This window comes from Watersipora subatra, chromosome 1 (genome assembly GCF_963576615.1).
Source record: "Watersipora subatra chromosome 1, tzWatSuba1.1, whole genome shotgun sequence".
Taxonomy (NCBI): Eukaryota; Metazoa; Bryozoa; class Gymnolaemata; order Cheilostomatida; family Watersiporidae; genus Watersipora; species Watersipora subatra.
The window spans coordinates 28,482,690-28,498,496 of record NC_088708.1 but is presented as its reverse complement, the minus strand read 5'-3'; the positions used below and the strand labels follow the sequence as shown (position 1 = coordinate 28,498,496).

Genomic DNA, 15,807 nt, shown 5'->3' with positions numbered 1-15,807 from the left:
GGCAACATATTTTTTTCTTTTAGGCGAAAACAGTGGACGGAACAACAACCGATGAAAAAGTTAAAAATTGTTTAAAGAAATTAAATGAAAACTTAAAATTAGTATTAAAATTATTATATAACACTACATAAGTATACATTAATTTACCTGTAAAAACATTTATTTTTTTCAAAGTTAAAACTTTTATTAAGTTATTTACTTATTAGTATCCTTTTTACACGGTCGAAAGTAAAATATTTTGCCGAAATTGAAGAAAGTCTGTTGATTACAACGTCGGCGCAACAGAAACCGTAGCATTGTTTTTGAGCGCAGGCTACAAGTTTAGTATTAGTATCGATGTCTTGCAACAATCTCTATATAGTTGAGAAGAAGTCAACTGAGGCGGCATCTACAGAAAATTCATAATTACTGAACTAGGAAGTGCATGCATGTAATTTTGTTTTGTAATAGTTTATATTGTATATCATCATTTCTATTATTGTATTAATTGGTACATGCTATTGACACAAAATCTTTCAAACCGGCTTACGCGGACCATTAGAGTGGCGTAGAGTAGAACTCATGTAGCCAGTGATGGATACTTAAATATCGATGAAATGTTAACTTTCATCAATGTTAAAAGTGTTATAACCACAGATATTTCATCAAATGTTTCAGACTAGATCGTGATGAGCATGAGAGCTCTGCGAGTACACGAGAGAAGAGATGGACCTTTATATAAGTTATTGCTTCAGTCCCGGGATCAGGAAGAGACGATTATGTTCGAGGCTGGAGCTATTGCAGCACTGAGTAAGCGGATAACTTTTTTACGTCTGTGTGTATTTAATGACTGCTCGTTTACCCATGGCTCTTTTTATGAGTGCTGCCAGTTTGATTACAATATGATAGCACATTTCTATGCTCTTTTCATACATTTAGCTCCAATTGAGGTAGAAGAACTCAAGAAGCATTTGCCATTCACAAAGATTCTAGATGCTTTTGGATGTCTGGGAGTTTTACAAATTGGTAAGATATACCCAAAAAGCTATATCTTAGTTTATAGCAGTTTGTGAAAACAAGGTTTAACATCAGTGCATAGATGAATGATTCATGCGCACCGCTAAATTTTTTTACTAAAAATAAAAGAGGAAATTCTATTTTATATTGTTTGTGTATAATCGTATTGTTGAATTTTGCCAGCTTCCACTATAAAGACACTTTTGTTTCTCAAATAATCAAAATGACACGTATCATAATATTTTATCTTTTCATATCCAAAAGTACTTATATCATCTTTTTTAGTCCTTGCTTGTCTCAACTAATTCAAACTGTAAACCAAACTGCTATTTGGCTGATTTAAGTAACTATTGTATTTTCTTCTACAGACCCCTGCCCAAAATATTGAATTTCAACGGCTTGTAAAAAACGTCAATCAATTGCTATAAATCAGGATCCCGACATCTCGGAACTGTTTCTACTGGAAATATCTTTGTTTATCGTTGTGTTGGTTGTTGTATAGCTATTATTGCTTTTTAACCATCTCGTTAATCTTCTAAAAAGTGACACTATGTTGTGTCTATCGCCAATCACATGTATCCTGTGAGTTAACACTTTCATAACAGGACAAATAATAGACATATAAAAGTAACCGACAAAGTTTAGAAAAATGGGTTGCTTTCTAAAAAGAAAAAAGTCCTATCAGTCTGAAAGATACTTTCCCTTTGAATACCATTTAGATAAACATATAAAACTACATTAATCTATAACATGTAAAATTTTGTTATGTTGGGATAATAAAAGTTCTTTCGATTATTGTCAGAAAAAATAGGTAAATGTCTCTAGATTTAGTATTGCTGATGCAATGGCAACAAAAGTGATTAAGAGCAGATGTTTCGATGAAAAATATATTTTCTTTTGTTGCTGACAGCAGACAGTAAAGACGTTGTTTTTCGTAACAAAGTTGGTAGGTGGGAAAAGGTTTCTTGCACTCGCGCACATAGATAACTTGAAACAATTATAGCTGCAATGGTAACAAATTGAATTATCTCAGCCATAACACTGTGAAAACATCAATGTTTTCAAGTTATCACTCGGAGTCTACATATAAAATTAGGTTTAAAAAAAAGAAACTTTATACAGGTTGAGAATCTTCAAGCATATATGTGTGTGACACCAAATCAAAATGTACAGTTTGTAAAACCTCTATAAAATCTTGTCTATAGAGTAGGAAGTTTCCAGCACTACAAAATATTACACTAAATCAGGAGCTATTTATGCCGCAACATCTCATTCTAAGACGGTTACCATGTGGAAGCCAATGTGATATCGGCAGCCATAACAGGACCAGACACCTCGTAATGCAATTATTATGTTTGTGACATACTCAAAACTTTAAACAAAGTCATGTTTAGTTTAGAGTATGTCACTTTTGATATTTAGCAAAAATACTAAAAGTAATAATAAAAACACGATTGTAAATCTAGGGATCTGGCACAAGTTTAGACTCATTGTGACTACCTTTCAATAGTCAGCATTGATGATTCAACTTGGTTTCAGCTGCTCAAACATTGCCTCCTCATCATCAGCATTATCATAGAGCCAGAACACTATTGCCAATTATTGCTGAGTGCCAAAAAGTGTTAGTCTCGTGAACCAGGAAAGTTACCTATAGATTATAGGTATGAACATGTATACAGCAACACATTGGCAGACTATACATTTGCTCAATAAGCAAATACAAGGAACTTTTTGTCAACCTAGATCTCATGTAACAGGCTGTGAGTGTATATTGTAGACAGTATTATAGAGTAATGCGAACAATTAAAGGATATATACTTAGATATTTATATATATACTTATATATATGTATATCTATAACATGTAAAATTTGGTTATATTGGTAGAATAAAAGTTGTTTCGTTATATATACATTATATACACACCTCATATATACATGTACATATGTACTTATATATGTATATACACCTCATATATATATATATACGCACTTATATATATACTTGCATATATACTTTATATATAAAGTATTTTTGTATCAGTAAATCACAGAGTTTAACATTTAATAAGAAAATGCAATCCTTAATCTTGTGGCTTAGATGTCAAATGTACATAAGATATCTATCATTCTATAAAAATCTCAATTGGAACTTCGTGCTGAGAGCAGAGGTTTGTGATACGCAAGTGTTAACTGCTATCTCCTTGCAGACCGAATCTACCAGTACCTTGTTATGGTGACGAGCTGTGTATCTATTGGCAAGATACAGGAGTCTGACATCTATAAGATTACGGGCACAAGTTGTATTTCTCTGCGGGGTGGTGACGATGAGAGGGCTGGTGGTAGGTTGTACCTTCATAACTTTCTCTTTGTTTATTATCTTTACTTCATTAAATCTGTTTGACAACTTTTTGAAATTGGAGCTGGCATTGATTGGCTCACTTTGTTATACGAGGGCCATTCAATAAATAAGATGAATCTATATATATAAATCTAAGTGTTTGTTTGTCTGCCGTATGTCCAGTCGATAGCGATTGGTTAAAATACGCACTTGCAGCCCTTGGACTACTAGAAGCAAACTACTAAAAGCATGTTTGAACTATTAGAAGAAAAATACGTGCCCAGACTTTCCCAAAAATAGCGCTTGCAGTCCGATGCACCAGGAGAGATCATCATGTGTACGATTATAAGCACAATTATTCCAAGCTGAAGCAAGTTGGCTGCATGGTTTAGTAGTAGTGGGCTTGGTAAAATATCTGTGCATGCAAACATAAAGGTTCGATTCAAGTAAGGTGTAATCTTTTTTCTTAACAGCCAGATGGAAGGACGGACACAGCTCTTATTATAGTAAAGGCTAGCTGAATGCCCGGTGTTCTATAAAAATAATGATAAAAGTCTCTGGACAGAAAATTAATTTTTATTTAGCATATACAACATTTACCATTCTAACTTTTAAACATCATATCATAGGAAAAGAGTTTTTTGTGCAGTTCAAATGAATTAAGAGAAAAAAAAACAACTGTAAAGGTTATAAAACTTTTTCAAAGAACTGTATCTTTTAACTTTCATCTCATGTAAGTGGTTTGATGAAATAAATTGGGAGGAAAAATAAAATTGTAAAGTTGTTTAAATGTCAATGTGAAATCATTAGCAAGCAATGATTAAATATAGTCTGTTTTGCTACGATTACGATGAAAAATTATTCGGTATACAATTATCTGATTTTAGTTCGTTTCAGTGTTGACATCATAAGGTGAAAATATCGTTTAGATGTATAAAGTGGTGTAGAAACCCATAGAAATTATCTAATGCAATCACTTCCTGGTAAAAATCATCGTCATTAAAAAATAGTAACAAAACAATATGTTAACTTTAGTAACTATAGTTACCTGCAATAACTTTAGTGCATTTTTTGGTTCTGATCTGCAAGAAAATGTAACATTACAATGTGCTGAATGCAGAGTTCTTACCTTCAAGACAGACATGTAACATAAACGCTGGTACTCACTTATATGAATTTAGCTTACTAAAAACATACTTGAAGGAAGTTTTAGCATGTATTTTAGTAAACTTTTAACTAAAATTTTATCACTTATCTGTTTGCGAATCTGTTTTTATCATAACGGATGACGCTGAACTGAGATACATCGCCAAATTTCGATTTCGAGAGAAATTATTATTGATGTCGTTTTGTGGAAAACAAATTAGCCCTAGTACAGCGAGGACGAAAAAGCATCGTGTTTCATAGAGTTAATAGAGTTTCGTCAATAGAATTTTCATAGCTATAACTGGACATATCGACAGACACACAAACTTTGTGATTCATATATATAGACTAAGTGAATGCCCGGCGTTGCTCGGGTAATAAGTTTTTAGAAAAAAAATTTTCTTTTAACATATTACAACAATTATCATTCTAACATTCAAACTTCACATCATGAGAAAAATTATTATTTGTTGATATCGATTAACGGAAAACAAATTAGCCCTAGTACGGCGAGGATGTAAAGGCATCCTGTTTCATAGAGTTCATAGAGTTTCAATTATTACGTCATTTTGTGTGGGCAATTAAGAAAAGGGTATACGGTGTGTGATAAAAGCGATGAAAACGTAAGAACAGCATAGCTTGGTAGCTAAATGCATTTTCTCAAGCTCAATTTCATTGGGTAAAGAAACTTAGCCAATGGTAACTACATTACCTGCCACTGTTTAACGCTGTTTTAAGTTTTGAATGAATGTGTGGTATTAGCCTGTCTTGACAAACTAATTTTTACGGAGTTGTCCCCGTCAAGCGAATCGAGCAAAACAACAGCTTGTCACAATACGCACTGCACCTGATGCATCAGCTGCACTGAAAGGGAGTTGTTCTCTTCCGTCTATGCGGCTTGGGTGCGATGTTATGTCGGTCACTCCATTAGTAACAATAACGGATTTAGCCCAAAAATTAATGTAGAAAAAATAAGATCAAAACGTCTATCTTTAAAAAACGCTCTTCATCAATCCTTGTCCTAGTTTCTCTAAACAGTTTGCTCAATTGTAGACATTTTTATGGCTAAAATTGTCTTCTGCATAAACATTCACCATTATTATGTAAATCTCACCGGTTTTACACCCGAAAAAACTTGAAAACCTCCAAAAAAGGATCACATGACCATATAATCTCCAAGAAAGATTTTTGAGTCATCAGTAGAGATTATTTAAAACTTCAAAAGAATTTTGCTGTCTACTTATAATAAAACCCTTTCTATAAATAAATTCTCTTCTTTATTGAATGGCCCTTGTATTTTATCTAAACACAATCAACTGGGTCATTTTTTTGTTGTTAATTTTACGAACTAAATAAGCGTGATTGTTGATTGTTATTATTCTTATTATTCAAAAATTTTAAAGATTTATTGCGAAACCAGATTACAAACTTATAAACTTCATCCATACCTACTTTCATAACCAACTATCAATTTTCAATCGACGTGACTATAGCCTTTTTTCAAAATAGTAAGTAAGACATGCAGAGATCGGAAAAATTCAGGGAGCAAAAAACAAAAACTAGAGTAAAAATGCTGCCAGTAAAATAATATCATGTAATACCATTACAAATACCTTAACAATTATACTATGTGATGCCAAGCAATGAAATTCCTGTAAAAGAGTGAATGCTGCATAACGCAATCAAATACATCAATAAGTACATGTAAAATCGTGAGAAAACTGGTATTCGTGGCGAGTGTAACTGTGAGCTTATAATTTAAAATTATGTACTGAAACAAATGATTATGTAATCTCTTAGTCTGGTGACCTAGGCTGCGGGTCACCAGACTAAGAGTCTGAAAACTTTTTTTTCGTCTGCTGTTCTAAATACAGCTGACGTTAAAGTTCATCGTTTGATAAAGTGTTACACATTTTATGGTGGTCATCATTTTTGTAGCCTGGCAAAAATATTAATTTATCCATCAGTTCTGGTTCAAATGTGCCATTAGGGGGGAAAATTTCATCGGCTTTCCTCAAACTCATAGCTCAGTTTCTGCGAAAATGCTTCTGAAACCAATAACACCATGAACCAGTTACTTGAATCAGAGGCTCACTGCCAAATATGACAAGTGACATTTTATCTCATTAGCGACAGTTGGTGCCAGAAAAGTGTCATATCTATTGATAGTTTAATCATAATGTTACTTTGTTTACCATTTTAGTGTATATCTTTTAGTTATATTTTATTGCTTTTTCCATCAAGATTCTATGCACTGATAGATTGGCAAACAGGAGTGTCATAGCATTGTTCTACCAACACTGCACCCATTTTTATGCCTTTCATAATGCATTTAGTTTGGCATTTAGTTTACTTTCCCATATGGTCTGGACTCTCACTGAATCAGCACCGTCATAATATTTGGCAACCTGATAAGCTTTATTTGCTGTGCTTGCATAAGGAAATAACAAAAACTATGTGATAATTTCAAGTGTGTCTTTTAAGATGCTTAGTTATGAAATGTGAAGAGTACAATAAAAAATAGTTACACTTAATAGTTATACGAAATAGTTACACTTACACAAAGAAACACTTAATTTATCAAATGAAATCTGAGTATCCAACTTGAATCTGCAATAAGATCAAGATCCCATTCAATCGTGGCTGGAGTAGACCACTTTTTACCTTATGAGCATTTTCCATAAGTTAGATAATTTATTTGCGTAAGCGCTCATTTATGGAAGCCTGAAATGAAACAAATTATAAACAAAAGCTTTAATTTTAGAGAGCCGTCATTGCTATTAGCACTTTTTCAATAGCTTTAAAACTCCCGAAATACTCATGGCTTTATCAGCGAGTCATATAATAATACTGCTCGTAAGTAGGTCATATAGTAATATTATTCATGAGTAGATCATAATAATAATACTCCGAAGTGGGTCATATAATAATACTACTCATAAGTAGGTCATATAATAATACTATTCATAAGTGGGTCGTATAGTAATACTAATCATACATGTAAGTTGGTCATATTGCAATAATACTAATAAGTGGATCATATAGTAATAGTGCTTATAATTGGGTCATATAGTAATACTATTCATAAGTGGGCCATATAATAATACTAATCATAAGTGGGTCATATAGTAATAATACTCATAAGTAGGTCATATAATAATAATAATACTCGTAAGTGGGTCATATACATGTAGTAATACTGCTCATAAGTGGGTCATATAATAATACCACTCATAAATGAGTTATATAATAATACTACTCATAAGTGAGTCATATAATAATGCTACTCATAAGTGGGTCATATAATAATACCAATCATAAGTAGGTCATATAATAATGCTACTCATAAGTAGGTCATATAATAATATGGTATATTACTCTACCGTAGGCGTGCAAAAATTACTCAATTCTGGAACTTTCTACTTCGCTATGAGCTCAGCTGGATCGCAATTTAATTTAACCCTTTGCTCACAGAGGAGGCTGCAGGACCACGAGACTGACAACAGGTTTTTCTGGTATGTGTGGTATGCGCATGTGGTTGGTGATTAGCATCAGATTCCTGGATGTACACCTTTATGTCTTATTAACTGTGTATTAGTTTTTATGGCGCAGTGTAGTGTCATTAGTATTATAACATTGATATGTATGTCTAGGGGTTACAGATGCGCATAATAAATGCCTTCTCAACCAGTTTATATCATCCTATAAAATGCAGAGTTCTTTATTTTTAGCTTATAATTCCATTTTATGTATGTCAAGGTCAATCTACTGTTGCAGTAGTGTTTAGGTTTTACCGGGTTTTTAAAGTTTTTGCTTTTACTGCAGTTAGCAACTTCAATGGCCGTCATAACGAGTATTCTAGCATTTCTGTAGGTGAGAGTCGCTGATGAATTCGTTGTCATTTGGCTTGCCTTCAGCTATTGCCCTTTTTTGTAGGAATCGGTCTATGCACATACAGTTTGAAAGGTATGGCATAGCCTGTGAGAAATGGCTTCTCAAATGCATGTGTGGAGGCATAGAGATTCGCACCGTTTACTCAGGCGCAAAGCAGGCAAAGGCCTGTCTTATCTCGAGACACAGTTGCGAACGCGCAGGCACCCGCTACAACACTCGGGGCATAAATGATGATGGGCAGGCAGCTAATTTTGTTGAGACAGAGCAGGTTGGTTTCCTTGAATATTTGAAGTCATTTTTAGTTCTGGTCTGTATGCAAACATGTGGATGAGGCGGGAGGCTAGGCATTGTTTGACCGAATAGTTTAATGAAGTTGAGGCTTATGCTCTTAAGCCACTGATCAAAACACCGAGTCATGTTATCCATGCTTGTAATGGCAGCATTTCTACGTTGCTTTAAATTATTAGATTATGCTGTCTACTAGTTGGAGGAGGCCGCTTTTATATAACGTTCGCAATAATATGCTTTGAAACCCTGTTCTGTTGAATTCAATTCAGTGATTTTTAAAAATTAAAAAATGCCATAGTTTATACCATAGACCTATTAACTATACTATAGTTAATAGGTCTATGGGCTATACAGTCATACTTCGACATATGAAAACTTTGAGATACAAGCTGAATTGCAAGCAATTTTTTGCCTTGAGATGGGAGACAATTTAAAATGCAAGCATACGAGCCAGTTCTCGATGCAGCCATTAGGTGGCCAATGGTCGCTCGGTCTTTCTCGTCAGATCCGTTTGAAAAGGTTTTAAAGAAGCCGGCTAAAAATCAGTGAAAGCGAGGCAGAAAGTGCCAAGCCAGAAGACGATGATAAAATATGAAAACGAAGACAAAATTAGTGTTAAGTTTATTACAAAGTTAGAAACTATTTTCAGGTGTCTGTTTAGTAAGCTAAATTCATTTAAATTCAAAGTTTATGTTATGTATCGTCACAAAAGTGTAGTGTATCGAATGTGTTGCTGTCAAGTCTCTCTATCACCACCGCTAGCCACCATGTCTGTCTCAATGGTAAAGAATCCAGATAGTAGTGTACATATTAATGTTACATTTTATTGCAGATCATAATAGCAAGATAAACATTTTTTACTTTGTGAGTGTAAGTAGTGAGCGAATCACAACAATTAAAACACGTTTTCTGTCGTAATATCCTGTTTTAGGAGTTTGTTTAGAAATATTGCTTTGAAATACGAAAACATTAACATGCGAGTTGAGTTGTGGAACACATGCTCAGAATGTCAAGGTATGACTTTGTATAGGTTACTATAATCTAAAGAATCATTTATACAAATGAAAATACGTAAATTGTAAGGAATGAGTTTTACGATGTAAATAACCCCTTGAACCATTTCATATATTTTATGGAGGATTTTGGTTATGAAAAGTTACGAGAATGTTCTATTTTGATTTACCATAAAGTCTAGCCAATCCTAATCATAATTTCTTGCTGTAATTATGCCAATATATTGTATTATACATTTATTATGTGAAAGATTTCTGGACTTGTTTATCCATGTTTGTTTGTTTGGTCAACTTTCTTGCCGCTGAAATTTAACACATTTTGGTCATCTAGCATTAGATTATTTGCCATGCTCTCTCCATGCATGCTCCAATCAGATTTGCACGGTTGAAGTCATAGAGTTATCCAATCATCATCGACTTTTGCAGGTCATCGTTGTAGACGAGGTGATATCCTCCTTTGTTCAGATCAGAGGAAGCGTTCCTTTGTTTTGGGAACAACCTGGTCTAAATGTGAGTAATCTCTTTGAACCGTTGAACATGTAGTCTTTGACTTCAGACCTCACTTCAACATACATACTATTGTAGCACACTGAATCATTTTGATTGTAGTGAATTAAATGATTGAAATTAAAAAAATAAAGATTAAATGAGTTGAATTTGATGCAATGAATTGAAATATTTCATATTATGAAAGTATTTACCTTTATTTTTGTATTATAAACTAATGCTTACTGGTTTTGCCCGATCTATGGTGACAGACTTTCATACTTGAGGGTTGCTGTTCTTGACTATTTTATTCATATTTTGTGGTAGAATTACTTTTTATAGTTTTGTATTGAACCTATTAGATTATTTTTGTAGCAGCCCTGAGAATGGTTGTTAGCACTGGTAGGTACAACCTAGTTTGATTGTAAAAAAAGCTTTTGCACTTTTTATTTTGTCTGTTTATAGGGAGGAGACAATTGCTTTTTTGCAGTTTGTACTGTTAAATTTTCATTTAATCCATTTTATTAATATTAATTTTATTACTAATTGACACGTTGACGCATATTGATTAGCGGGCTCATTTTCTATTTTAGCTATATTTTAGCTATATAAGGCATTGCTTTCATATTTTCATTATCACTGTGTGTGGGTGTCAGGTGGGGTCTCATAAAGTGAAGATGTCACGGGGATATGAAGCCTGTGCACCAGCTCTTGAGCGACATCTGAATGGGCTTCAACAGCACTATGGCCAGGTATCTCTAGTCAACCTTTTGGGCAGGAAAGAAGGAGAGCATTCGCTTACTACGATGTTCAAGGTGAGACGTACATTGTTGGTATTTGCTGGCTCAAAGTCTATGCTTTCCCAACTTGGACATCACGATGGTGATTTACTGTTTTCTATATCTATGATTGCTGACATTGCTTAAGGTTATTAGGTCATTCTAGTTGCAAGTGGCGGCCATTACCATTGCTAGTTGCAAGTGGTGGCCATTACCATTGCTAGTTGCAAGTGGCGGCCATTACCATTGCTAGTTGCAAGTGGTGGCCATTACCATCGCTAGTTGCAAGTAGCGGCCATTACCATTGCTAGTTGCAAGTGGCGGCCATTACCATCGCTAGTTGCAAGTGGCGGCCATCACCATTGCTAGTTGCAAGTGGTGGCCATCACCATTGCTAGTTGCAAGTGGCGGCCATTACCATTGCTAGTTGCAAGTGGTGGCCATTACCATTGCTAGTTGCAAGTGGTGGCCATCACCATTGCTAGTTGCAAGTGGTGGCCATTACCATTGCTAGTTGCAAGTGGTGGCCATTACCATTGCTAGTTGCAAGTGGCGGCCATTACCATCGCTAGTTGCAAGTGGCGGCCATCACCATTGCTAGTTGCAAGTGGTGGCCATCACCATTGCTAGTTGCAAGTGGCGGCCATTACCATTGCTAGTTGCAAGTGGTGGCCATTACCATTGCTAGTTGCAAGTGGTGGCCATCACCATTGCTAGTTGCAAGTGGCGGCCATTACCATTGCTAGTTGCAAGTGGTGGCCATTACCATTGCTAGTTGCAAGTGGTGGCCATCACCATTGCTAGTTGCAAGTGGTGGCCATTACCATTGCTAGTTGCAAGTGGTAGCCATTACCATTGCTAGTTGCAAGTGGTGGCCATTACCATTGCTAGTTGCAAGTGGTGGCCATTACCATTGCTAGTTGCAAGTGGTGGCCATTACCATTGCTAGTTGCAAGTGGCGGCCATTACCATTGCTAGTTGCAAGTGGCGGCCATTACCATTGCTAGTTGCAAGTGGTGGCCATTACCATTGCTAGTTGCCAGTGGTGGCCATTACCATTGCTAGTTGCAAGTGGCGGCCATTACCATTGCTAGTTGCAAGTGGTGGCCATTACCATCGCTAGTTGCAAGTGGTGGCCATTACCATCGCTAGTTGCAAGTGGTGGCCATTACCATCGCTAGTTGCAAGTGGCGGCCATTACCATTGCTAGTTGCAAGTGGCGGCCATTACCATTGCTAGTTGCTCCAATTTATATTCTGTTATAGAGGAATAGCAAAATTTGATCTGTCTCTCTTTCTGACAGTTGTTTACTGTCTCTAACCTTTTAGCAATTTGTTGAGCAGCGTTGTTACTGTCTGTCACACAGAACCACCTGCACGCGTCTATGGTCTGCAGAGGGATACCCTACTATCACTTTGACTACCACTCGGAGTGTCGGGGTGGTAACAGTAAAAACCTCAGCAAACTTTTGACCAAGATGGAGAATGATATGGATAGCTTTGGAATCTTCCACTATGATGGTTCGAGTGTCATTCAGTACGTCTCCCACTATTAATTCATTTTTATGTCTCTAATTGATCTAATTTTTTACTTGCTGTCTGCAGGGTAATTCAGTATGTCTGTTATTGTTCTTTCACTTGATGTCTACAGGGTAATTCAGTATGTCTGTTATTGTTCTTTCACTCGATGTCTACAGGGTAATTCATTATATCTGTTATGGTTCCTTCACTTGATATCTACAGGGTAATTCAGTATGTCTGTTATTGTTCTTTCACTCGATGTCTACAGGGTAATTCATTATAATTATCTGTTATGGTTCCTTCACTCGATGTCTACAGGGTAATTCAGTATATCTGTTATGGTTTCTTCACTTGATGTCTACAGGGTAATTCAGTATATCTGTTATGGTTTCTTCACTTGATGTCTACAGGACAATTCAGTATGTCTGTTACTGCTCTTTCACTTGATGTCTACGGTGTTATCCAATAACTATTATCCCATATGGTTCACTATGTTTTTCATTCACGTTAGTCAAATTACATACGCTATCCTTAGATCTCTGTTTGAACTAAAGAACTACCTGCTTTCAACTTGCTGTAATGTAAATTGTTTATTTGTCAGGCAACAAAAAGGATGTATAAGGACAAATTGCGTGGACTGTTTGGATAGAACTAATGCCGTGCAAAGATTCTTTGCTTTATATGTGAGTTATACTCAAATGTTGGTTCTCTGGTTCTCACTTGTTAGTTATTTCCTCCTATCTAAAACCTGTAATTAGCTACTAAATAAATAAAATTATTGTTTACTTTATAAATTCTCTACTTAAAACAGGAGATTACTCTAAAAAACTCACAACCAAATTAAGTGTTATTTGTTCTTGGTTTAAAATACTTCTACTTTTATGAACTGCTGTTATTTTCTACACATTTCATAAGTCTGTTCATGAATCTAGGCACAGACTTTATAGACAGCCGGTGAACATGCGTATACATGCCTGTTTGTCTTTGTTGGTAGACTTGTGATAATGAGCTTTATTGCATATACAGTGCACCCCTGCCATATGACACTGATTTGTTCCAGTGTTGGCATTAGAAGGCAAAAATGTCGTATAGAGGGGTATAGAAACCCATAGTAATTATCTAATGCAAAAACCTCCTGATGAAAAAATATTAAAATTTTATATACACTGTACATTAGTAAATTAGTAGCAAAACAGTATATTAACTGTAGTAACTCAGTTACCTACAGTAAATTTAGTGTATTTAGTTATTATGATCTGCAAGAAAATGTAACACTGCAATGTACAGTACCGTATGGACTTCTTACTGTAGAGACACACCAATAACATAAACTTTGAATTTAACTTTTACATACCTTAGGGAGTTATTTATTACCTTTGGTACAGCTGTATAACATAAACTTAGCATTACAATGTACTACGTGCAGTACATACCTTAGGGAGTTAGTTATTACCTTTGGTACAGCTGTATAACATAAACTTAACATTACAATGTACTACGTGCAGTACATACCTTAGGGAGTTAGTTATTACCTTTGGTACAGCTGTATAACATAAACTTAACATTACAATGTACTACGTGCAGTACATACCTTAGGGAGTTATTTATTACCTTTGGTACAGCTGTATAACATAAACTTAACATTACAATGTACTACGTGCAGTACATACCTTAGGGAGTTATTTATTACCTTTGGTACAGCCGTATAACATAAACTTAACATTACAATGTACTACATGCAGTACATACCTTAGGGAGTTATTTATTACCTTTGGTACAGCCGTATAACATAAACTTAACATTACAATGTACTACGTGCAGTACATACCTTAGGGAGTTAGTTATTACCTTTGGTACAGCTGTATAACATAAACTTAACATTACAATGTACTACGTGCAGTACATACCTTAGGGAGTTAGTTATTACCTTTGGTACAGCTGTATAACATAAACTTAGCATTACAATGTACTACGTGCAGTACATACCTTAGGGAGTTATTTATTACCTTTGGTACAGCTGTATAACATAAACTTAACATTACAATGTACTACATGCAGTACATACCTTAGGGAGTTAGTTATTACCTTTGGTACAGCTGTATAACATAAACTTAACATTACAATGTACTACATGCAGTACATACCTTAGGGAGTTATTTATTACCTTTGGTACAGCCGTATAACATAAACTTAACATTACAATGTACTACATGCAGTACATACCTTAGGGAGTTAGTTATTACCTTTGGTACAGCTGTATAACATAAACTTAACATTACAATGTACTACGTGAGGTACATACCTTAGGGAGTTAGTTATTACCTTTGGTACAGCTGTATAACATAAACTTAACATTACAATGTACTACGTGCAGTACATACCTTAGGGAGTTAGTTATTACCTTTGGTACAGCTGTATAACATAAACTTAACATTACAATGTACTACGTGCAGTACATACCTTAGGGAGTTATTACCTTTGGTACAGCTGTATAACATAAACTTAGCATTACAATGTACTACGTGCAGTACATACCTTAGGGAGTTAGTTATTACCTTTGGTACAGCTGTATAACATAAACTTAGCATTACATTGTACTACGTGCAGTACATACCTTAGGGAGTTATTTATTACCTTTGGTACAGCCGTATAACATAAACTTAACATTACAATGTACTACGTGCAGTACATACCTTAGGGAGTTAGTTATTACCTTTGGTACAGCTGTATAACATAAACTTAACATTACAATGTACTACGTGCAGTACATACCTTAGGGAGTTATTACCTTTGGTACAGCTGTATACCATAAACTTAACATTACACTGTACTACGTGCAGTACATACCTTAGGGAGTTAGTTATTACCTTTGGTACAGCTGTATAACATAAACTTAACATTACAATGTACTACGTGCAGTACATACCTTAGGGAGTTATTTATTACCTTTGGTACAGCCGTATAACATAAACTTAACATTACAATGTACTACGTGCAGTACATATCTTAGGGAGTTATTACCTTTGGTACAGCTGTATAACATAAACTTAGCATTACAATGTACTACGTGCAGTACATACCTTAGGGAGTTAGTTATTACCTTTGGTACAGCTGTATAACATAAACTTAGCATTACATTGTACTACGTGCAGTACATACCTTAGGGAGTTAGTTATTACCTTTGGTACAGCTGTATAACATAAACTTAACATTACAATGTACTACGTGCAGTACATACCTTAGGGAGTTATTTATTACCTTTGGTACAGCTGTATAACATAAACTTAGCATTACATTGTACTACGTGCAGTACATACCTTAGGGAGTTATTTATTACCTTTGGTAC

At 35.0% G+C, this 15,807-nt stretch overlaps 1 protein-coding gene across 1 annotated transcript in view; it reads left to right on the top strand.

The window, feature by feature from the left end:
- The first annotated feature begins 325 nt into the window (after window positions 1-325).
- The window catches only part of LOC137401054 (synaptojanin-1-like), an 81,625-nt gene continuing 66,143 nt past the window's right edge, over window positions 326-15,807 (top strand). The window contains exons 1-10 of the mRNA XM_068087405.1: window positions 326-430; window positions 658-789; window positions 919-1,005; window positions 3,205-3,336; window positions 7,870-7,996; window positions 8,418-8,643; window positions 10,103-10,186; window positions 10,819-10,977; window positions 12,308-12,477; window positions 13,063-13,144. Coding sequence (XP_067943506.1) covers window positions 669-789; window positions 919-1,005; window positions 3,205-3,336; window positions 7,870-7,996; window positions 8,418-8,643; window positions 10,103-10,186; window positions 10,819-10,977; window positions 12,308-12,477; window positions 13,063-13,144 — 1,188 coding nt within the window. The 5' untranslated portion in view covers window positions 326-430; window positions 658-668. The remainder of the gene's footprint in view (window positions 431-657; window positions 790-918; window positions 1,006-3,204; window positions 3,337-7,869; window positions 7,997-8,417; window positions 8,644-10,102; window positions 10,187-10,818; window positions 10,978-12,307; window positions 12,478-13,062; window positions 13,145-15,807) is intronic.